This window comes from Oncorhynchus clarkii, chromosome 15 (genome assembly GCF_045791955.1).
Source record: "Oncorhynchus clarkii lewisi isolate Uvic-CL-2024 chromosome 15, UVic_Ocla_1.0, whole genome shotgun sequence".
NCBI lineage: Eukaryota > Metazoa > Chordata > Actinopteri > Salmoniformes > Salmonidae > Oncorhynchus > Oncorhynchus clarkii.
This window is the reverse complement of record NC_092161.1, coordinates 39,114,987-39,140,438: the sequence shown is the minus strand read 5'-3', so window position 1 is coordinate 39,140,438 and position 25,452 is coordinate 39,114,987. Positions and strand designations below refer to the sequence as shown.

At 47.0% G+C, this 25,452-nt stretch overlaps 1 protein-coding gene across 3 annotated transcripts in view; it reads right to left on the bottom strand.

Moving 5' to 3' along the window:
- LOC139367244 (neuropilin-1a-like) overlaps nt 1-25,452 on the bottom strand; it is a 111,719-nt gene that overhangs the window by 43,362 nt on the left and 42,905 nt on the right. For all 3 annotated transcript variants that reach the window (XM_071105488.1, XM_071105486.1, XM_071105487.1), the window contains 3 exons: nt 13,807-14,034; nt 4,769-4,924; nt 2,142-2,308 (listed from right to left, as the gene is read on the bottom strand). In XM_071105488.1, coding sequence (XP_070961589.1) covers nt 2,142-2,308; nt 4,769-4,924; nt 13,807-14,034 — 551 coding nt within the window. The remainder of the gene's footprint in view (nt 1-2,141; nt 2,309-4,768; nt 4,925-13,806; nt 14,035-25,452) is intronic.

Genomic DNA, 25,452 nt, shown 5'->3' with positions numbered 1-25,452 from the left:
GCCAGCCGCACCGATGTGACGGAGGAAACACTGTGCCACTAGTGATCTGGTCAGCGTGCACTGCGCCCGGCCCGCCACAGGAGTCGCTAGGGCGCGATGAGACAAGCATAACCCTACCGGCCAAACCCTCCCTGACCCGGACAACGCTAGGCCAATTGTGCATCGCCCCATGGACCTCCAGGTCGCGGCCGGCTGCGACAGAGCCTGGCCTGTTTACAGAATGAACGTGTGTTCTGTAGATCAGTAACCTCCTCTCTGTCCCATTGACCTACTACTATCTTAGGGCTTAAGTGTGGAATTTCCCCTCTGAGAGACTATCAGTGATACACAACTGTCTGTCCCATCTCCTATACAGGAACTGCTTCAGGAAGTAGTCTGGGACGGGACGGGAGGGCATTGTGTGCCTGCCTCCCAAATTGCAACCTATTCCCTATATGATGCACTACATTAGACTACTTTATAGGGAATATGCTGCTATTTGGGACACACACACATGGGTTCCTCTCCAGTACAATGGGCCCCCGCCAAGCTAAGCCAGGCCAAGGACCCTCCTCCCACTCACCCACAGAGCACAGAGCCAAGGCCCCTCACACACACACACACACACACACACACACACACACACACACACACACACACACACACACACACACACACACACACACACACACACACACACACACACACACACACACACCCCTGCCACTGATTCAATTAGTCTGCAAGGAGCAACAGGGGCCCTTAGGACAATATTTTCATAGCAATAAGGAAAACCTTGCTTATGGACCTCCTCATGTAAATATTTGGCTGCAGGTCGAATCTATTATAAGGCCCCCGAGGATTATATACGTATGGTCTGGCCAAACTTTTAAGCGACGTGGGGATGGATTGTAGGACCTAATAAAAAAACTAAAATAAGGCCTGGAGGCTTTTAGGTTACTAAATCAAACATGCTCAGAACTGTGTATAGGTATTAGTGTATGGTTTGGTCAAGTGGGGTTGTCATGTCAACACAATAACAGGTTCCAGTGTATGTGACATAGTCATGCCCTTGGGATCAGAGACTCAAAAACTGAGAGCTCCAGTCTTTTCATATAAAGTTCCCTTTCTGTGAATGATAATGCCAGATGTTCTAAAATGCATACTCTAGTCTACAGTATAGTAATACCAAATGATAACAAAGTTATGTGTGTGTGACTGGATGTGGTGGATATGTCCCCTGGGGCAGTCACCACAGCGGATGACAGGATGCCAGAGATTATCAGGTCGGAGAGTAGGAGAACCACAGAGAGAGAGAGAGAGAGAGAGAGAGAGAGAGAGAGAGAGAGAGAGAGAGAGAGAGAGAGAGAGAGAGAGAGAGAGAGAGAGAGAGAGAGACAGAGAGCGAGAGCTTTGTGGAGTGTCTGGAATCCACAGCTAGCCTGGAGTTCCATCAGACAGGAAACAGAAAGTAGTCAGATTTCTGGATCACCTTAAAGGATTTACCCAGCATGCCACAGGGGTGTCCACAGAGGACACAGTCAGCAGACAGACTCCTGGAATTGGACCAGGAACTAGAAAGTAGGAAGGAGTCACCTCTACTGTAGTCACCACTCTGAAATGGCACCTATTCCCTATGTAGTGCACTACTTTAGACCCTATTGCCTATGTAGTACACTAACTTTGACCAGGGCCCATGCCACTACTTATTAACCTATTCCCCATGTAATGTACAACTTTTGACAAGAGCTTTACGTAGGAAATGTTCAAAAGTAGGGAGTAAGGTGCCATTTTGGTGATTCAGCTTCAATAACACAGTCAAAAAGCCCGTTGTTGTTTTGTGTCCAAACAGCTTTGGGTAAATTGACTGGAGAAGTATTGCTCACAGTATTACTCATAAGGTATATGGCCTTTTTTCTGCCATAAACACACTCATTAGCCATCTCTGTGACAGTCTCTGTGACATGTTAGGGATCTATGCCATGTGGCTTAATTGGTAGAGCATGGCGCTAGCAACTTTAAGATTGTGGGTTTGAATCCTGCTGGGGCCATCCATACCAATATGTATGCACTCATTGATGTACAGTATGTATCTTGGGATAAAAGCATCTACGAAATGGCATATATTATATATTGCTTTGAGGTTACAGCGCAGACCATACCTGTATCCACTCCTTGTTGTTGTCCTCTCCTGGTGTCCATGCGTTCTCGTAGTAATTGAGTCTGGCTCGCTCCGGGGACCAGCCGGGGTTGTACTGAGAAGAAGCTACGATCTGCTCTGATGCTATCTCCCCCGATTCCATACCTAATGGGTCTGTACAGTCAAAATCTGAGAAAGAGAGAGAGCGAGATTGTTGAGACACTTTAGTCCACATTTTTAGCTGAAAGCACCATCCAGGCCAGAGTACACATCAGCTCCCAAAACAGAGCTGGTCCCTGAGGATAGGGACACTCACTGGCAGGGTCTGGGCTGGCACTCTGGTGGCCGGAATAAAGAGCCACATCAGCACCGTCTCAGAAGATCCTCTCCCTCTTCCTCGCCCACCACACACATAGGCTTTAATGGACGGCAAGCACAGTGGAACGGTGGTGCTACATCAAGACATAAAGCTTTATTCATAAAACATTCAGTGTAGGGCTAAGTTCACTATTGTGCAGTAAAGTGGAGCCAGTAGTTTTTCATTGGAGCTGGTGCTGGTTCATTCCTCCTTCAAAGCTCCCTGTAGGCAGTTTGTGTTTCGCACACGGTGCAAATATCCTAATATTTTTGTCCTGTGGGATTTTAAGGCAGATGTAGTGTCAGTGTGTGTCAGAGTTCTGGGTCGTAAATTCTCCCAGAATGCTCTGTATCACCCGGGATCGAGGGTATCTCCTTGTTTCTGTCGACATGGTGCAGTCGGCCAGGGTCAGCCTGAGTGAGTGAGTGTGTGTGTGTGGGTGTCTGAGTGAATGTGTGTAAGTATATGACTACCGGTATACTACGTCATTCCCCAGAGCCCTATGTGTGTGGATCAGCGTCCAGGGGTGTCTGGACGCTGACCCTATGACCCCAGGGGTCAGACCCTGGCATCGGTTGACACTGCTGTCTCTAGTCACCCACCCTGTCACACACACATGCAGGCACATTGCGTATACCAGCGCTGTGCAGCGTCCCAGAGACTCAGGTCTGAAAGGCTTCAAGCAGATGGAGAGACCATCTGTGTCAGCTCATAGACAGTCCCTGACTGCTGCACACCCTATACTGTACACACAGAGAGAGAGAGAGAGAGAGAGAGAGAGAGAGAGAGAGAGAGAGAGAGAGAGAGAGAGAGAGAGAGAGAGAGAGAGAACCCTAGCAGGGCTGTCAGGGTGTCACACCCTGATCTGTTTCACCTGTATTTGTTCTTGTCTCCACCCCCCTCCAGGTGTCGACCATCTTTCCAATTATCCCCCGTGTATTTATACCTGTGTTCTCTGTTTGTCTGTTGCCAGTTCGTCTTGTTTTGTCAGGTCAACCAGAGTGTTTTTTCGTGCTCCTGCTTTTTCCCAATCTCTGTTTTTGTAGTCCTCCTGGTTTTTGCCAGCCCTGATCTTTGCCTGCCCTGACACTGAGCGCGCCTGCCTGACCATTCAGCCTCCCCTGACCTCGAGCCTGCCTGCCACTCTGTACCTCCTGGACTCTGACCTGGTTTATGATCTCTTGCATGCCCGTTGTTTATAATAAATATCAGAGACTCAAACCATCTGCCTCCCGTGTTTGCATCTGCGTCTCGCCCTGTATCATTATACAGGGAGAGAAGAGAGAAGACAAGCCTGCTTTATTCCCATCAAAGCAACACCTGTGCTCAGGCTCTGTGTGAGTCTATCTAGGGGCCTGTGCATACATGCATATCCCTACTCCCCATGGGGGACCTAGAACCATCTGGAATGATCAGTGTTTTATTTAACACCAGCTATCGCCGGTGTAGCGTTGGGGGGGGGGGGGGGGGGGGTTTGACTGGGTGAGCCTGTGGAAAGATTTACTGGCTTCAAGGTGGTTGTGTTTCGCAATTTAAATGTTTAGTCGGAGCATTTCTAAAATTGTGGTCATGGGGGCCAGGCCCTAGGACGATGATGATGCTGTGTTAGTGGCTGGGACACTGTCTGTCTGGAGAGGCTGTCTGTCCGCCCCACAGTGTCTCTACCACTGCTGTGTTAAAGTCAGGCCTCATAAACTGGGGGAGATTGCGCGTGCCTTGTAACACGTCCACTTAATGAAAAGACCAGGAGCTGTTGATTTAATAACTCCCTTTAGTGCCACATTAAAGTAAATGTGTATAGCTGTGGGACAGGGACCACCCCTTGTGTGTGTGAAGGCATTTCACCCTATTGTATTGACCCGAACCAAACTCTACTTGTTTGAATATTTTATTTTCACATTGTCTCTTTCAGTATAGTCCCAGCAAATGTGGTGGATGCATAACCAGGGCCAGCTAAATCCAGCTTGTGTTTGGCTACAGATGTAGGATCTTAATTAATTTGATCACTCTTTTGTTGCTGAGAATTTTCCCACACACATGAACTTCATGATTTACAGAAATGCACTGAAAACCTGCACTAACAAATGATTATATTAACAGTATTGCATTTTTCACATAGCCTAATTTTGGACTATGGACTAAATGTTTAAATCTTTTTGCTGCAGGATTATTTAGCTGTGACAATTCACGTCAAATTAAGATTCAACACTGCAGGTTCGGCTCAGAATCATGAATTCCCTCTAGATTGTTTCTCTGGTCTAGTTTGCCAATCAATGATAAACAACACTCACCCTCTGGCACAGTCCGCTCCAACACAGTGAAGTTGGCGGAAAAGCCCTCCTTGGCGATGGCACTATCGGTGTTGATTGTCAGTGCCAAGATGCCCGTGTAGGAGATGATACGACCCGGGGTGTTCTGACCACAGTACCGCCCAATGTATGGACCAACTGCAGAGGGGGGAGGGGTGAGGGAGAGAAAAAGATGGAGAGGTAGACAGAGAGAGGAGAAGAAGAGAGAGGGCGGTGGGAAGGAGAGTGAGCGATCGAAAGAGCGAGAGATTGAGGGGTTGGAGAGGGGGGGGCAAGAGAGAAAGATCATCAGTTACCGAGGTAATAACTGGAGTGGAGTGTGAGTAGAGTTAAGAGTTAAGTCAGTATTTGCTTGCTGTAGATCTGTCACATGGGCGTTCATACGCAGTACAACAGCTGAAGAACATAAGCACATTCAGGTACTTTCCGCAGGTGCTGGAGTTGTAGGCAAACTCATGGAAAACAGAAAGGAAAACGCTGCACACTGGGAGCATGAGCTGCAGTGTTTTTGGCCTCCCAAGTGGCGTAATGGTCTACGGCATTGCATTGCTAGAGGCGTCACTGCAGACCCTGGTTCGTTCCCAGGCTGTGTCACAACTGTCCGTGACCGGGAGTCCCATTGGGCGGCGCACATTTGGCTTAGGGGAGGGTTTTGCTGGGGGGGTAGGCCGTCGTTGTAATTAAGAATTTGTTCTTAACTGATTTGCCTAGTTAAATAATTAAATGAAAGTAGGCAGCACATTCCTTTCTGTTGTTCATACAGAGTAAACACAACCCCCTCATGGGCAACCCTCATGAAGGGAAAACTCCCCCACATGCCCACAAAACACGTAGAGAGAGAGATGAAGAAGAAGAAGAAGGGACTCCTGCTTAAGACAAGGCAAAGTTGAGGCTTCTGTCTGTTTTACACCAGTCATAAATTCCTGGGCCTTCTTTTATGTGATGGTTTAGAGCGGAGCTGGGTATGATCTGGCCACTAAGACCAAACAAACAGAGATAAGGGGAAATACAAGGGAATGTCAAAAGAAAAGAGGGCAATAAAAGTCAACCAAGGAGCTTACGCCATATTGTGTCTATGAGTGTGTGTGTGTGTGTGTGTGTGTGTGTGTGTGTGTGTGTGTGTGTGTGTGTCTGCCTGCCTGCCTGTGTGTTCCTCTGTCTAGATGTTAAGCAGGTCTGGAGGCCTGGTGCTTATCTATGATTAGTAAGCCTGTGATCAGTGGCAAGTGACAGCCTGCTGCCCTCTAAACCTTTCACATCCCCTCACTTTGACATGCCACTTACAGCCTGGCCTTACAACCAGAAACACAGATGAAAGGGAGAGAGGGGTTAGCTAGGGTGTGGGACTGATGGCTCAGATTCAGCATCATAACACAGGAGGGTTAGGGTTAGCCATCTCCTAGAGTTTCTGCATGACTCAACGGCTCTGCTGTGAACTCTATGGTCTCTATGGTCCTGGGGGAGGAGGGTAGATGGAGGGAGGGGGAAGAGAGAGGAAGGGGAGGAGAGAAGAGGGGGAGGTTGCCACAGCCACACTCTCTGCCCATCTCAGTCTGCCTGAGACGGGGGAGAAAGGGAGTAGGGAGCGAAGGAGGGAGAATGAGAGAGGGAGGGAAGAAGGCGCGACTCCCCAGGCGCTACATGGGAGTCCTCATCCTCACCTCACCCTCTCATTGCCCCCTGTGGTGAGCGCACCTCCAGCCTTCCGTGCTAATGCACTATTGATCCAAAAGGAACCACAGGTACTGTGCCCAGCACTCATCAGACAGGGCAAGACACACCCCAGCCTCCCCTCTATGTCTTCCCTGTCTCCCCCATGGCCTTCCCATGTTTCAGGCCCGCTCTCTCACACTCTCAATTACTCTGGATGTGAGAAGAGTGCTATTTTGTTATTTTATAGACCCCCCCCAAAGATAATAGAGGAGACATTGCTGTTGGTGGCTATTTCTTTTCTTTATTTTCAATGGAAACATTATATGCTCTTAGACAGTAATATGAACCCTTAGTCTGAGAGTGTTGTAAAGTAAAAGTTTCAGAATTTCATACACAGAATAAACTTGTGTTCCTAAGAGAGTTAGTCTCATGGTAAAAGTCTCCATTGTTGATCACAGATGTCAGTTTTCTGAATGCATTTCGCAAGTGATGAAAATAAAGGTGATAATAATGTGAAAGACTGAGCCCTCAAGGTCTTCACAGCTTGTTTAATCAACACTGTTCATTTTAGAGAAATGATAAACCTCCCACCTTGCAACACTTTTATATGAAATACCTGAGCCAAGTCTGGCACTGTTACAAGCCAGTTTATTAACCTCTAGAACAGTGTTTCCCAAACTTTTTATAGTCCCATACCTCTTCAAAACATTCAACCTCCAGCTGCGTACCAGGATCAGCACCAGGATCAGCGTACTCTCAAGTTTTTTTTTGTGGCCATCATTGTAAGCCTGCCAGACACACACTATATGATACATTTATTAAACATAAGAATGAGTGAGTTGTCGTCACGACCCCGCTCATGGGAAGTGACAAAGAGCTCTTATAGGACCAGGGCACAAATAACAATATAATCATAATCAATAATTTTGCTCTTTATTTAGCCATCTTACATATAAAACCTTATTTGTTCATCAAAAATTGTGAATAACTCACCAAAGGTTAATGCTTGAAAGGACGCACATAACTCTGCAATGTTGGGTTGTATTGGAGGGGGGTGTTCCCTCTGCTGTTTCCTGAAGTCCACAATCATCTCCTTAGTTTTGAGTCGGGGAGGAGATGTTGTTGCCTACCCTCACCACCTGGGGGCGGCCCGTCAGGAAGTCCAGTACCCAGTTGTCGAGACCCAGGGTCTCGAGCTTGATGACGAGCTTGGAGGGTACTATGGTGTTGAATGCCGAGCTGTAGTCGATGAACAGCATTCTCACATAGGTATTCCTCTTGTCCAGATGGGTTAGGGCAGTGTGCAGTGTGGTTGAGATTGCATCGTCTGTGGACCTATTTGGGCGGTAAGCAAATTGGAGTGGGTCTAGGGTGTCAGGTAGGGTGGAGGTGATATGGTCCTTGACTAGTCTCTCAAAGCACTTCATGATGACGGATGTGAGTGCTACGGGGCGGTAGTCATTTAGCTCAGTTACCTTAGCTTTCTTGGGAACAGGAACAATGGTGGCCCTCTTGAAGCATGTGGGAACAGCAGACTGGTATAGGGATTGATTGAATATGTCCATAAACACACCGGCCAGCTGGTCTGCGCATGCTCTGAGGGCGCGGCTGGGGACTGCAGCCTTGCGAGGGTTAACACGTTTAAATGTCTTACTCACCTCGGCTGCAGTGAAGGAGAGACCGCATGTTTTCGTTGCAGGCCGTGTCAGTGGCACTGTATTGTCCTCAAAGCGGGCAAAAAAGTTATTTAGTCTGCCTGGGAGCAAGACATCCTGGTCCGTGACTGGGCTGGATTTCTTCCTGTAGTCCGTGATTGACTGTAGACCCTGCCACATGCTTCTTGTGTCTGATCCTGAGATTCTACTTTGTCTCTGTACTGGCGCTTAGCTTGTTTGATAGCCTTGCGGAGGGAATAGCTGCACTGTTTGTATTCGGTCATGTTACCAGACACCTTGCCCTGATTAAAAGCAGTGGTTCGCGCTTTCAGACACGAATGCTGCCATCAATCCACGGTTTCTGGTTAGGGAATGTTTTAATCGTTGCTATGGGAACGACATCAACGCAACAATGAACTCGCACACCGAATCTGCGTATTCGTCAATGTTGTTATCTGACGCAATACGAAACAAGCGTTGGACAGACCTTGGGAGCCCAGTTTCTGTCTGTAGGCAGGGATACAAAATGGAGTCGTGGTCAGCTTTTAGGGGGGCGGGGCAGGGCCTTATATGCGTCGCGGAAGTTAGAGTAACAATTAGGTCTTTCCTTGTTGCGCAATCACAGTTTGCAAAGAGTTAAATAAAGTTCGTTCAGAGCCATCGATGTGTCTGCTTGGGGGGGGATATATACGGCTGTGATTATAATCGAAGAGAACTTGGTAGATAATGCGGTCTTTCATGTTTTCCACACACAGTCTGTGCCTGTATTTTGTTTTCATGCTAGGGCTGAGAATCCACTCTCACATAGGTACGTGGTTGCAAAGGTCATCAGTGTCGTAACAGCGCGATTTGCCAAGGCAGGATACTTTGAGCGCAGCCCAATCTAGAAATCTGGCAGTGGCTTCTGATTAAATTAAATTTTCACAGAACTGCTTGTTGCAATATTGATGAGGCTCTCTTGTTCAGATATCGGTAGACTGGAGGCAGGACATGAAAGGGATAACGAATCTGTAACGGCTTTCTTCCTGGGAAGGAGAGGCGGACCAAAACGCAGCGTGGTTATAGTTCATGGTAATTTAATAAGGTAACTCAAAACATGAACAGGAATACAAAACAATAAACGTGAAAACCAAAACAGCCCTATCTGGTGCAGAAAACACAAAGACAGGAAACAACCACCCAACAAAACCCAACACAAAACAGGCTACCTAAATATGGTTCCCAATCAGAGACAATGACTAACTGATTGAGAACCATATCAGGCCAAACATAGAAATAGACAAACTAGACAGACAACATAGAATTCCCACCCAGCTCACGTCCTGACCAACACTAAAACAAGGAAAACACAAAAGAACTATGGTCCCCCAAGGTGCGCACAAGGGTCTGGGTGGGCATCTGTCCGCGGTGGCGGCTCTGGCGCTGGACGTGGACCCCACTCCATCATTGTCTTAGTCCACCTCCTTAGCGTCCTTTGAGTGGCGACCCTCGCCACCGACCTTGGCCTAGGAACCCCAACAGAGGGCCCCACTGGACTGAGGGGCAGCTCCGGACTGAGGGGCAGCTCCGGACTGAGGGGAAGCTCCGGACTGAGGGGAAGCTCCGGACTGAGGTGGCTCAGGACTGAGGGGTAGCTCAGGACTGAGGGGTAGCTCAGACTGGTTGACGGTTCTGGCAGCTTCTGGCTGAATGGCGGCTCTGGCGGATCCTGGCTGAATGGCGGCTCTGGCGGATCCTGGCGGATCCTGGCTGACTGGCGGCTCTGGCGGATCCTGGCTGACTGGTGGCTCTGGCGGATCCTGGCTGACTGGCGGCTCTGGCGGATCCTGGCTGACTGGCGGCTCTGGCGGATCCTGGCTGACTGGCGGCTCTGGCGGATCCTGGCTGACTGGTGGCTCTGGAAGATCCTGGCTGACTGGCGGCTCTGGGCAGACGGGAGACTCTAGCGGCTCTGGGCAGACGGGAGACTCTAGCGGCTCTGGACAGACGGGAGACTCTAGCGGCTCTGGACAGACGGGAGACTCTAGCGGCTCTGGACAGACGGGAGACTCTAGCGGCTCTGGACAGACGGGAGACTCTAGCGGCTCTGGACAGACGGGAGACTCTAGCGGCTCTGGGCAGACGGGAGACTCTAGCGGCTCTGGACAGACGGGAGAATCTAGCGGCTCTGGACAGACGGGAGACCCTAGCAGCTCTGAACAGACGGGCAGCTCAGACAACGCTGGAGAGGAGGAAGGCTCTGGCAGTGCTGGACAGAGGAGCGCTGGCGCCTCTGGACTGAGGGGCGGAAGCTCTGGCAGCGCCGAACAGGCGGGAGACTCCGGCTGAGCTGGAGAGGAGGAAGGCTCTGGCAGCGCTGAACAGGCGAGGCGCGCTGTAGGCCTGGTGCGTGGTGCCGGCACTGGTGGTACTGGGCCGAGGACACGCACCTCAGGGCGAGTGCGGGGAGCTGCCACCGGAGGGCTGATGCGTGGAGGTGGTACTGGATAGACCGGACCATGCAGGCGCACTGGAGCTCTTGAGCACCGAGCCTGCCCAACCTTACCTGGTTGAATGCTCCCGGTCGCCCTGCCAGTGCGGCGAGGTGGAATAGCCCGCACTGGGCTGTGCAGGCGAACCGGGGACACCATGCGTAAGGCTGGAGCCTTTTACGCCGGCCCAAGGAGACGCACTGGAGACCAGATGCGTAGAGCCAGCTTCATGGCACCTGGCTCGATGCCCACTCTAGCCCGGCCGACACAAGGAGCTGGTATGTACCTCACCGGGCTATGCACCCGCACTGCGCTCCACAGCATAACACAGTGCCTGCCCGGTCTCTCTCGCCCCCCCTGTAAGCACAGGAAGTTGGCGCAGGTCTCATACCTGGCTTCGCCATACTCCATGTGTGCCTCCCCCAAGACTCTCAGGCTTCCATCCACGCCGCCGTGCTGCCTCCTCATACCAGCGCCTCTCCGCCTTCGTTGCCTCCAGCTCTTCTTTGGGGCGGCGATATTCTCCTGGCTGTGCCCAGGGTCCTTTCCCGTCTAGGATCTCCTCCCAAGTCCATTTCTCCAAATAGTTCTGCCTCTCTTGCTGTTGCTGCTGCTGCTGCTGCCTCTCCTGCTGTTGCTGACCACGCCGCTTGGTCCTGTTGTGGTGGGTGGTTCTGTAATGGCTTTCTTCCTGGGAAGGAGAGGCAACCCAAAACGCAGCATGGTTATAGTTCATGGTAATTTAATAAGGTAACTCAAACATGAACAGGAATACAAAACAATAAACGTGAAAACCAAAACAGCCCTAACCACCCAACAAAACCCAACACAAAACAGGCTACCTAAATATGGTTCCCAATCAGAGACAATGACTCTGATTGAGAACCATATCAGGCCAAACATAGAAATAGACAAACTAGACACACAACATAGAATGCCCACCCAGCTCACGTCCTGACCAACACTAAAACAAGGAAAACACAAAGGAACTATGGTCAGAACGTGACAGAATCCAGTTGTTTGTGTCATTCATTTCGGGAAAGTACCTGCATAATTGCGCACACAGTTCACTCAGGTGTTTCGCTATATCACATTTTACATTGTCCGTAAGCTTGAGTTCATTTGCACACAAAAAATCATACAATGATGGAAAGACCTGTGTGTTGTCCTTGTTAATGCAGACAGAAAAGAGCTTTCAACTTCTTAATCATATCCTCAGTTTTGTCCTGCACATTGAATATAGTTGTGGAGAGTCCCTGTAATCCAAGATTCAGATAATTCAGGAAAGAAAAAACATCACCCAGATAGGCCAGTCATGTGAGAAACTCGTCATCATGCAAGCGGTCAGACAAGTGAAAATTATGGTCAGTAAAGAAAACTTAAGCTCGTCTCTCAATTCAAAGAAACATGTCAATACTTTGCCCCTTGATAACCAGCGCACTTCTGTATGTTGTTAAAGTGTTACATGGTTGCTGCCCATATCATTGCATGATGAAGAAAATACACGAGAGTTCAGGGGCCTTGCTTTAACAAAGTTAACCACTTTCACTGTAGTGTCCAAAACGTCTTTCAAGCTGTCAGGCATTCCCTTGGCAGCAAGAGCCTCTCGGGGGATGCTGCAGTGTACTCAAGTGGCATAGGGAGCAACTGCTCACCACTCCACTGTCTCCCTCTCATGGCTTTTGCGCCATCAATACAATACCAACACATCTTGACCACCGAAGTCCATTTGATATCACAAAGCTGTCCAGTACTTAAAACATATCCTCTCATGTTGTTCTGGTTTCCAGTGGTCTGTAGAAGAGGATGTCTTCCTTAATTGACCCCCCATAAACATAACTGACATATACCAGGAGCTATGCCAGGCCCGCCACATCTGCTGTAAAGCATATAATTCACTGGCTTGTAATTGCAGTAATTCTTTCAAAACATCTCCTGCCATGTCACTGATACATCGTGAAAAAGTGTTGTTTGATGAAGGAATTGTCTGTCTAGTTTTTTGGCCTTTTCCCCCCAGCATTGTCCCAGCCATATCCATGGCAGCAGGAAGAATTAAGTCCTCCACAATAGTATGGCGCTTGCCTGTCCTAGGCACTCGGTAGCTCACCATATAAGATGTTCTAGTCCCTTCATATTAATGGTATCTGTTGCTTTTATACATGTCATACTGCTTTATTATCTCTCAAAAAACTCCCATGATGTCACGTTCTGACCATAGTTCTGTTATTTTATTATTTTATTATTTGTTTTAGTATGGTCAGGGCGTGAGTTGGGGTGGGCAGTCTATGTTTGTCTTTCTATGTTGGTTTTTGTGTTCAGCCTAGTATGGTTCTCAATCAGAGGCAGGTGTCGTTAGTTGTCTCTGATTGAGAATCATACTTAGGTAGCCTGGGTTTCACTGTTGGTTTGTGGGTGTTTGTTTCCGTGTGAGTGTTTGTCGCCACACGGTACTGTTTCGGTTTTTATCACATCGTTTATTGTTTTGTTTTTCAGTGTTCAGTTCGTTTTTAATAAATCGTCATGAACACACCACACTGCATCTTGGTCCGATCCTTACTCCTCTTCAGACGAAGAGGAAATCTGCCGTTACACATGGCTTATTTTTCAAATTGTCATGTTTTGTTTCTAAATGTCTGCTCAAGAGTGAAGATTTCCCGCAAGAGAGTAACGGTTAATGTAATTGGATGTTAATTATTTGACTAGGCTACCTGTATTTGACATTGTGTTGTTATTTCGCGGAACACTAGATGGTTTCATTGTATTTCTGGCAGTGAAACAAGTCTACTCAGGCTAGAAAAAAACCTCTGAATCACATTTGTATTTGACATACCCCCGACTACCTTACATACCCCAGTTTGGGAATACCTGCTCTAGAAGAAACAACAGCTAAAACCCAAACCCATACAAAAGGGTTAGGTTGTTTCTGGACACAAAAGTCCACTCCTGACCGATCAATCAACAGTAAGGTGGAGTAACACCCATGTCTACATACGTACCATGGCCTCCTCTCAACTGACAAACATTAACAACTCCACAAACACAACACAGGAAGGGAGTATGGTAGCCGATCAGAATTAGGACATGTTTGGCATTGAGTTAGGGCGACTAGGCTACGTGTCCTGTCCACATTCATCGCCCTATTAATATATATTAAATGTGTTAATATTACCCTACTGTATAATACCGAGAATGCTAACAAAGTTACTAGCGATATCTGACTAGATGTATGACTGTGACTCACCTCCAGGGAAGCCGTCCCAGATCTCCAGCCTATCGTATCGACAGAAGACTCCGGTGGGAGGGGTGGTGTCAGGCTCAAGCTCGAAGCTCTCAAACTCCAGGATGATCTCGGACATCTTGGGGGCAAAGATCATGAAGGTGCAGTCCAGGTTGTTAGGATACTTCTCTGGAAAACCAGGTGACTTTATTACCCCATTGTTAGATGTGAAGTTCCTGGAACATTCCGGACCTAAGAGAAGGAGAGGAAAAGAAAGATTTCGAATGTATTTATTTATTAAACCAGGGAAGTCACATTGAGACTGACATCTCTTCTGCAAGTCAGACAGGAGGAGACACACAGGGAACACACTGATTGAATCAATGTTGTTTCCACGTCATTTCAATGAAAATACATTTACCACATTTCTATCAGCATGTTTTAATTGTACAACGACTTTGGACCACCTATACTCCACACGGAGGGCATGCTGTCCGGTCCTCTGGTAGTTTCTATGGGGGTGCCACAGTGTTCAATTCTCGGGCCGACTCTTTTCTCTGTATATATCAATGATGTTGCTCTTGCTGCGGGCGATTCCCTGATCCACCTCTACGCAGACGACATCATTCTATATACTTCCGGCCCGTCCATGGACACTGTGCTATCTAACCTCCAAATGAGCTTCAATGCCATACAACACTCCTTCCGTGGCCTCCAACTGCTCTTAAACGCTAGTAAAACCAAATGCATGCTTTTCAACCGTTCGCTGCCTGCACCCGCACGCCTGACTAGCATCACCACCCTGGATGGTTCCGACCTTGAATATGTGGACATCTATAAGTACCTAGGTGTCTGGCTAGACTGTAAACTCTCCTTCCAGACTCATATCAAACATCTCCAATCGAAAATCAAATCTAGAGTCGGCTTTCTATTCCGCAACAAAGCCTCCTTCACTCACGCCGCCAAACTTACCCTAGTAAAACTGACTATCCTACCAATCCTCGACTTCGGCGATGTCATCTACAAAATTGCTTCCAACACTCTACTCAGCAAACTGGATGCAGTTTATCACAGTGCCATCCGTTTTGTCACTAAAGCACCTTATACCACCCACCACTGCGACCTGTATGCTCTAGTCAGCTGGCCCTCACTACATATTCGTCGCCAGACTCACTGGCTCCAGGTCATCTACAAGTCCATGCTAGGTAAAGCTCTGCCTTATCTCAGTTCACTGAACAGAGAACAACACCCACCCGTAACACGCGCTCCAGCAGGTGTATCTCACTGATCATCCCTAAAGCCAACACCTCATTTGGCAGCCTTTCCTTCCAGTTCTCTGCTGCCTGTGACTGGAATGAATTGCAAAAATCGCTGAACTTGGAGACTTTTATCTCCCTCACCAACTTCAAACATCTGCTATCTGAGCAGCTAACCGATCGCTGCAGCTGTACATAGTCTATCGGTAAATAGCCAACCCAATTTTACCTACCTCATCCCCATACTGTTTTTATTTGTTTTTCTTTTCTGCTCTTTTGCACACCAATATCTCTACCTGTACATGACCATCTGATCATTTATTACTCCAGTGTTAATCTGCAAAATTGTAATTATTCGCCTACCTCCTCATGCCTTTTGCACACAATGTATATAGACTCTCCTTTTTTTCTACTGTGTTATTGACTTGTTAATTGTTTACTCCATGTGTAACTCTGTGTTGTCTGTTCACACTGCTATGCTTTATCTTGGCCAGGTCGCAGTTGTAAATGAGAACTTGTTCTCAACTAGCCTACCTGGTTAAATAAAGGTGAAATAAAAATAAAATAAAACACAGAGATGCATACAAAGCTCTTCCTCGCCCTCCACTTGGCAAATCTGACCATAATTCCATCCTCCTGATTCATGCTTTTAAAGCAGGAAGCACCAGTGACAAGATCAATAAAAAAGTGGTCAGATGAAGCAGATGCTAAGCTACAGGACTGGAAAATGTTCCGGGATTCCTCCAATGGCATTGAAGAGTACACCACATCTGTCATTGGCTTCATCAATAAGTGCATAGATGACGTCGTTCCCCACAGTGACCGTACGTACATACCCCAACCAAAGGCTAGAGCTACCGCCTCTACCCCGGAAGCTTATAAGAAATCCCGCTATGCCCTCCGACGAACCATCAAACAGGCAAAGCGTCAATACAGGACTAAGATCGAGTCATACTACACCGGCTCTGATGCTCGTCGGATGTGGCAGAGCGTGCAAACCCTTACAGACTACAAAGGGAAGCACAGCCGAGAGCTGCCCATTGACACGAGCCTACCGGACAAGCTAAACTACCTATATGCTCACTTCGAGGCAAATAACACTGAAACAGGCATGCATCAGCTGTACCGGAAGACTGTGTGATCACGCTCTTTGCAGCCTATGTGAGTAAGACCTTTAGACAGGTCAACAAGGCCACAGGGCCAGACGGATTACCAGGGCGTGTACTGCGAGCATACGCTGACCAACTAGCAAGTGTCTTCACTGACATTTTCAACCTCTCCCTGTCTGAGTCTGTAATACCAACATGTTTTAAGCAGACCACCATAGTGTCTGTGCCCAAGAACACTAAGGGAACCTGCCTAAATGACTACCGACCCGTAGCACTCACGTCTGTAGCCATGAAGTGCTTTGAAAGGCTGGCCATGACTCACAACACCATCATCCCAGATACCCTAGATCCACTCCAGTTTGCATACCGCCCCAACAGATCCACAGATGATTCAGTCTCTATTACACTCCACACTGCCCTTTCCCACCTGGACAAAAGGAACGCCAATGTGAGAATGCTATTCATTGACTACAGCTCAGCGTTCAACACCATATTCCCTAAAAACTCATCACTAAGCTAAGGACCATGGGACTAAACACCTCCCTCTGCAACTGGATCCTGGACTTCCTGATGGGCCGCCCACAAGGTGGTAAGGGTAGGTAACAACACATCCACCACACTGATCCTCAACACAGGGGCCCCTCAGGGGTGTGTGCTCAGCCCCCTCCTGTACTCTCAGTTCACTCATGACTGTACAGCCAGGTACGACTCCAACACCATCATTAAGTTTGCTGATGACAAAACAGTGGTAGGCCTGATCACCGAAAACAACGAGACAGCCTACCGGGAGGAGGTCAGAGACCTGGCTATGTGGTGCCAGGAAAACAACCTCTCCCTCAACGTGATCAAGACAAAGGAGATAATTGTGGACTACAGCAAAAAGAGGACTGAGCACACCCTGATTCTCATCGACGGGGCTGCAGTGGAGCAGGTTGAAAGCTACAGGTTCCTTGGTGTCCACATCACCAAAAAATGAACATGTTCTAAGCACACAATGACAGTCGTGAAGCGGGCACAACAAAACCTATTCCCCCTCAGGAGACTGAAAAGATTTGGCATGGGTCCTCAGATCCTCAAAAGGTTCTACAGCGGCACCATTGAGAGCATCACTGCTTGGTATGGCAACTGCTAGGCCTCTGACCGCAAGGCACTACAGAGTGTAGTGCGAACTCCCCAGTACATCACTGGGGCCAAGCTTCCTGCCATCCAGGACCTGTATACAGAGCGGTGTCAGAGGAAGGACCTAAAAATTGTCAAAGACTCCAGCCACCCTAGCCATAGCCTGTTCTCCTTGCTACCACACGGCAAGTGGTACCGGAGCACCAAGTCTAGGTCCAAGAGGCTTCTAAACAGCTTCTATCCCCAAGCCATAAGACTCCTGAACATCTAGTCAAATGGCTACCCAGACTATTCGCATTGCCCCCCCCCCTCCCTCCCCACTCCACACCACTGCCACTCTCTGTTGTCATCTATGCATAGTCGCTTTAATTAACTCTACCTACATGTACATACTACCTCAACTAACCGGTGCCTCCGCACATTGACTCTGTGCCGGCTTCCCCCCTGTATATATTGTTATTTTTTACTGCTGCTCTTTAATTACTTGTTACTTTTATCTCTTATTCTTATCCATATTTTTTTCAACTGCACTGTCGGTTAGGGGCTCGTAAGAAAGCATTTCACTGTAAGGTCTACATGTTGTATTCGGCGCATGTGACTAATAACATTTGATTTGATTTGAATAGACGTTGAATTGACCTCTGTGCCCAGTTGGGAGAGGAAGAAAGAGTAGAGAAAAATAAAGAGAGAGGAAGAGAAAGAAAGAAAGAAGGTGATACTTTTGAGTGTCTTGTTTTATGGTTTGTTTGTTTGCCTGTTCCTTTGTGCTTTGTAATGGTTTGTGATGGAGAAGCTCTGTGAGCCAGCTGTCGCTTTGAGACAGAGCTTTATGGCCCTGAGACGGAGACCACCTTGAATCTGTTGTAATTCATTCAATGGGCTGCTGATACACACTACACGCCGTCTTTCTCTCTCCCTCTCTCTGACTGTCTTATTCTTTGTCCGTCCTTGACTTCACACTTCTTTATGCTTCTGTGTGTGTGTGTGTGTGTGTGTGTGTGTGTGTGTGTGTGTGTGTGTGTGTGTGTTGAATCTGTTGCTGCTGCTGTAACATCTGGCCAGAGTGATTGTAAACATCAGTGAAAGGCCTCAATCACCAGCACGGGACTGAATAAACATGCCCCCCCCAGCCATGTCATTACGCATCTGTGTAACATATGAGAAGTGCTTAGAGAAAATTACATCCTCAAAGTTGAGGCAAGGGGGGCTGCGTACACACACATACACACAAGCATGCACACACTCACACCAGTTTTATGTTTTATACCAGCAAGTCAAAACATTTACCCATGGCTCCCTGGAGAAGAGGCTTTCAGCTGATTAGGGAACTGAGCAGATTTCACACATTCATCACTTTACACTGCATCATGACCAGATGAGTATGATTTAAAAAATATGTGACCCGTGGCAAGAAAAATACCCCAAAATGCATAACAAAGATGTACTATACTTCAACTCAAGAGACAGAGAACATAAAACAGTGAGTCTCAGACATTCAATTCAGAGTAAATTGTCCCATTGAATGTATCTTAGTTATTTCTGATGAACTATGACCATTAGTGGGTGGAAATGAGCAGCTGTTAATGTTATGTCCATGTTATTCAGTAGACCATCCTTTCCATGGGCGGAGGCCAATTGAGGCAGAAGTTGTGGGAGAGCCATCAAACAGCCATCCATGGCAAGCTTGATGGAGGCATAAAGCTTATTATACCAGTGTAACAGCCCATGCAGCTTGAGTGAATGTGGCTAACTGTTTTTCCCCTGTCATTTAGTCATCTGCAGGCATCTCGCTGGGCCCCTAATTCAGGACCACTTCAGCCTGTCTGACACACTTTGGAAACGAGAGTGGCTTATTTATTTTCTTTCTTTTTTGAAGGGGAAAGGGGGGGAGAGAGAGAGAGAGAGAGAAAGGAAAGGCAGGAACACCAGTTCAGTTTGACTGTGAGGCAAGTTGATATTTAGTGCTGCTCTGAAAGCTACCGATTCCAAAACAGCGGGTCTGGCCATTCATTCTGCAGTTTTCCTCTTTTTTCCTGTTTGAAAAACTGTAGACCAGAAAGACTTTTCTAAAATATCAGGGCCAGGGATGTGGTCGCCCAGAACTCTGTGGGCCTCCACAGACTAATCCCATGGATGACTGAGTTTTCCCTCCCTGGGAAAAGAGGGAGGTTCAGGGGCAGACAGGTGTGTGTGTGTCTGTGTATGTATCTGCGTGTGTGTGTATGTTTCAAGTTCAAGTTCCGATAAGAAATAATAAAATAAATAAATCATAAAAGATAAGAATGCGAACATAAAGTAAATGGCTGAGAAAAATAGAATAAATATTTTTGCATAATATTGTATAGCAAGGCAAATTTATAGTCCAATATTTGCAAGTTTTGGGGAAGGGGGTTTCGGGGGCAAGTGTTTAAATTGTGCAGTATTTAGCAATAATAACAAGAGTCTTGTAGCAGCAGGGTTGATGTGGTGTAGCATCAATATACAGTGCCTTGCGAAAATATTCGGCCCCCTGAACTTTGCGACCTTTTGCCACATTTCAGGCTTCAAACATAAAGATATAAAACTGTATTTTTTTGTGAAGAATCAACAACAAGTGGGACACAATCATGAAGTGGAGCGACATTTATTGGATATTTCAAACTTTTTTAACAAATCAAAAACTGAAAAAGTGGGCGTGCAAAATTATTCAGCCCCTTTACTTTCAGTGCAGCAAACTCTCTCCAGAAGTTCAGTGAGGATCTCTGAATGATCCAATGTTGACCTAAATGACTAATGATGATAAATACAATCCACCTGTGTGTAATCAAGTCTCCGTATAAATGCACCTGCACTGTGATAGTCTCAGAGGTCCGTTAAAAGCGCAGAGAGCATCATGAAGAACAAGGAACACACCAGGCAGGTCCGAGATACTGTTATGAAGAAGTTTAAAGCCGGATTTGGATACAAAAATATTTCCCAAGCTTTAAACATCCCAAGGAGCACTGTGCAAGCGATAATATTGAAATGAAAGGAGTATCAGACCACTGCAAATCTACCAAGACCTGGCCGTCCCTATAAACTTTCAGCTCATACAAGAAGACTGATCAGAGATGCAGCCAAGAGGCCCATGATCACTCTGGATGAACTGCAGAGATCTACAGCTGAGGTGGGAGACTCTGTCCATAGGACAACAATCAGTCGTATATTGCACAAATCTGGCCTTTATGGAAGAGTGGCAAGAAGAAAGCCATTTCTTAAAGATATCCATAAAAAGTGTTGTTTAAAGTTTGCCACAAGCCACCTGGGAGACACACCAAACATGTGGAAGAAGGTGCTCTGGTCAGATGAAACCAAAATTGAACTTTTTGGCAACAATGCAAAATGTTATGTTTGGCGTAAAAGCAACACAGCTCATCACCCTGAACACACCATCCCCACTGTCAAACATGATGGTGGCAGCATCATGGTTTGGGCCTGCTTTTCTTCAGCAGGGACAGGGAAGATGGTTAAAATTGATGGGAAGATGGATGGAGCCAAATACAGGACCATTCTGGAAGAAAACCTGATGGAGTCTGCAAAAGACCTGAGACTGGGACGGAGATTTGTCTTCCAACAAGACAATGATCCAAAACATAAAGCAAAATCTACAATGGAATGGTTCAAAAATAAACATATCCAGGTGTTAGAATGGCCAAGTCAAAGTCCAGACCTGAATCCAATCGAGAATCTGTGGAAATAACTTTAAACTGCTGTTCACAAATGCTCTCCATCCAACCTCACTGAGCTCGAGCTGTTTTGCAAGGAGGAATGGGAAAAAAATTCAGTCTCTCGATGTGCAAAACTGATAGAGACATACCCCAAGCGACTTACAGCTGTAATCGCAGCAAAAGGTGGCGCTACAAAGTATTAACTTAAGGGGGCTGAATAATTTTGCACGGCCAATTTTTCAGTTTTTGATTTGTTAAAAAAGTTTGAAATATCCAATAAATGTCGTTCCACTTCATGATTGTGTCCCACTTGTTGTTGATTCTTCACAAAAAAATACAGTTTTATATCTTTATGTTTGAAGCCTGAAATGTGGCAATAGGTCGCAAAGTTCAAGGGGGCCGAATACTTTCGCAAGGCACTGTAGATATATATATATATATATATATATATATATATATATATATATATATATGTGTGTGTGTGTGTGTGTGTGTGTGTGTGTGTGTGTGTGTGTGTGTGTGTGTGTGTATGGGTGTGTGGTTGAGTGAATGCATGTGTTCTAAGGTGCAGAGAGTCAGCGCAGGTGGTCAGTCCAGTTCAAGTGTTCAGCAGTCTGATGGCCACAGATGATGCAATCGCCATCACACTGTACTATCCCATGTGGAAAAGAGGAATGCCTATGTAAGACTGCTGCTCATTGACTACAGCTCAGCATTGGACACCATAGTACCCTCCAAGCTCATCAATAAGCTTGAGGACCTGGGTCTCAAACCCACCCTGTGAAATTGGTCCTGGACTTCCTGACGGGCCGAAGGTAGGAAATAACATCTCCACTTTGCTGATCCTCATCACTGGGGCCCCACAAGGGTGCATGCTCAGCCCCCTCCTGAACTCCCTATTCACCCATGACTGCGTGGCCATGCACGCCTCCATCTCAATCATCAAGTTTGCAGACGACACAACAGTAGTAGGCTTGATTACCAACAATGATGAGACAGCCTACAGGGAAAAGGTGAGGGCACTCGGAGTGTGGTGTCAGGAAAACAAGGCCATCAGACTGTTAAACAGTCATCAATCAGTAAGAAAGAGAGGCTACTCACTACATACAGACTTGAACAGCTCATGGCTGGGGTGTTTGGGGCGTGTGCTGCGGGCCTTCCTCGGGCACAATTTTGACTAGATTTTCTGGATGGGTGGGAGCACAGTCCCAGTGATGTAGTGGGCCGTCTTCACCACCTGCTTGAAGTCAAAAATCAACTCCTTTGTTTTTCTGACGTAGAGGGAGAGGTTGTTGTCCTGGCACCACTATACCAATTAACTTACCTCCCCCCTATAGGCTGACTCGTTGCTGTTATTTATCAGGCCGACAACCGCGGTTTCGTGCAAAGCCACGCAGTCATGGGTGGATAGGGAGTAGAGGAGAGAGCTGATGACACACCTTTCGTCTTTTGAATACCGATGGAAATGGCATCTTCCATGAATCTGTTGGAGTGGTAGGCAAATTGGAGTGGGTCTAGTGCATCTGGCCTTGATGTTGGCCATGACCAGCCTCTCGAAGCACATCATGATAACCGTTGAGAGTGCGACGGGGCAATAGTCATTTGGGCATGTCCACTTGTTTTTCTTGGGCACTGTACAGCCTGGGACAGGGACAAGTTTAAGATGTCTGATAAGACTCGTGTTTGTGTGTGTGTGTGTGTGTGTATGTGGTAAAGTAGAGAGGTCTAAACAAGTGGCCATTCCATGGAAAGAAGACTCCCACAGCCCTTCAGTGCACTGGGCTACAGTCTGCTGCAGAGTTCATAGTGGGTGTACAAGTCAAAGAAAGACTGTAGCTCTGTCTGACAGCAGCTTTCCATTTGGTCGTCTCTGTCTGACGCTGTTGTCGCACATGGTGTTTGACAAGTGCAGAATTGGGCCAAAAGAAAATCCTTTCAGACAATTTAAAAATCCTTTCACACTGTAAAACTTTATTCCCAATGCCTAGGTGAGGAGAGGACAGCGCTAGTCGCTCGCTAGGACTGCAGGGCTAGGACTGCATGATCAATATCTAGTCAAAGTGAGTAGGAAAGATAAAGTGCTAGCCTCGTGGGTAACAAGAGAGCATGTCTGTCTCGCCTATGTTCTCTCTGTGTACCATAATTACATGTTATCACCACCAACCTCCATCCCGGCTCCCCCCTTTTCTAGTTTCATTCAGCCACAGAGAAAAAAGGGACAGGCAAGGGCAAACTGGCGGCCATTGTGTGCCTTTGTGTGGGTGTCTTTAAAAAGATAATGGGCATAGAGAAAAGAGATCAGAACAGAATAAGGAAAAGGTCCAGTCTCTCCCCTGAAGAGATATTCGGCCAATAGATACATTTTTTTATCTTCTATTATCTCCGTCTCCAAAGGGCTTTGGTCCACAGAAGCCCCTCAGGCCCTCGTCGCTAGCGCTCTCTCTACCCACAATGCTTTGTGCTGTGTGCATGGTATTTATGCGCTTACAATCTGACTATTTACTGTGGTGTGACCAGCTTCAAGAGGCAAATAATGTGTTATTGCTAACCACACGCTAACTCACAACCCTGTTTGTCTCATTCTAGTTTTACTACTGCTGTTGTTTTTGTTAGGTTTGTGAATCGCATCGCCACCGAAAGCCGAGACGTTAGAGGTATTTTCTCCAGACAAGAGGGAGAGTATTGAAATGGCAAAGTTGCAAAGGACCTGTAAACACGCCAGAACTTCTCCCCGAGAAACAACTACATTTCTCAGAGTGAAGTTCAGTAGAGAGCATCCTATCACCACCCACTTCTCTCACGCCATGGCCCACTGCACACACACACACACACCCACACACACACACGCGCGCGCGCACGCACGCACATTTATGTGACAAAACAAGCAGTCATTGTGTAGAGAATCATTGTACCATTTAAACTGCTGTGAAATATATTTTCCATAGCCAAAAATATTGCATTTCAGCTGTTTGAAGCTAGTTTACAAAACTGAAAGTAAAAGATGCAAAAAACGAATTTAAGAACAGGCAGCGTAGAAATAGCGCACATAGAATAGATCTACAGCTTGTTAGACTTTGATCGGGTCGCCCAAAAAGTAAAATTTTGCAGCTTCAAACTATAGAGTTTATGACGGGATTGAGACAAGCTGCAGCCTTAAAAACACAGGTGTATACCCCCAATTGGCACCCTACTCCCTATACAGTGCACTACTTTTGACCAGGACCCATAGGGCTCTGGTCAAAAGTAGTGCACTGCGTAGGGAATAGGGTGCCATTTGGGACACAGACCTGTCTTTTAAAACAGGCTCTAAGTGCTCTCTTTGACATTTACAAGCCTCCATAATGGCTTCTAGATGGCATCTTTCAAACTTCTGCATGTTGCGCCATATATCCCATGGGTGAGGGGGTAAACAAATATACCTCGTAGAGTTATGAGAGTTTATTTAACAGGACAAAGTCACAGCGTGTTAAATATATATTTTACATAATCTAAACTCGAAATCTCAAAGTGCTAAGGATTTATGCTTTGTATCCAAATCTTAAATAAATATGGTTTTAACAGCCGACTTGGGGCCTCTTTCAACATACCTTTCCCCTGATTACTTTTTCTTTAAGCTAGGTTTTTCTATTTAACATTTCAAAACGTTTCTTTAGATGGTGAAAGCAGACTGCTGCTTCAAGACTGTGTTGTTAATCATTGAGTGACCTCTCTCTCTCTCTCTCTCCCTCTCTCTCTCTCTATCTCTCTCTCACACACACACATCATTCCTCTCCCTCCTTTCCCCCTCCGTGGTCAGTGTTATTAGGGACTGGGGACTTAATGACATGAGGTGTTGTTCTAAGACTGCTCAGCAAATACCTATAGTTTATACTCCATGTATCACTCTATTTGATAGTTAGCCCAGTTTGTCTAGTAACTAGCTACCTCCTGGATGGATGTTTCCTCCCCTGTAGCTAGGCTGATAGAAGGGTTAATGGGCACTGGAGAATTACCGGTAACTCTCTGGACACATAATCAAATATTAACTTGAAGCCACAGCTGGGGGTGTGTGTCATTCATTTACACACACACACACACACACACACACACACACACACACACACACACACACACACACACACACACACACACACACACACACACACAATCACAATCAATCTGACACACTGACAAGACATTTAGCATGCCAACATGCTGATGACATCATTTCCCCCCTGTACTGTCAGTGAGCTATGAGAGAGAGCATGAATGAGGGGCCCGTGCCCCCCTGTGGCCTTTAGAGAATTTGGGTCTTAAGTTTCCATGGGGGCAGGCTGTGTGTCTGTTTGTGTGTGTGCGCTTGGGCGACAGACAGTGAGTGCTGTGCCAGATGTGACCTTTGCCCATCAGAGCGCTCATCAGATGAAAGCCCGATGGCCCTGCATCTGTCTCCCCCTTCTCTCCCCTACATCCTCTCCTCAACCCCCCCCCCCCCCCCTTCCCCCTCCTTCTTCACCTCGT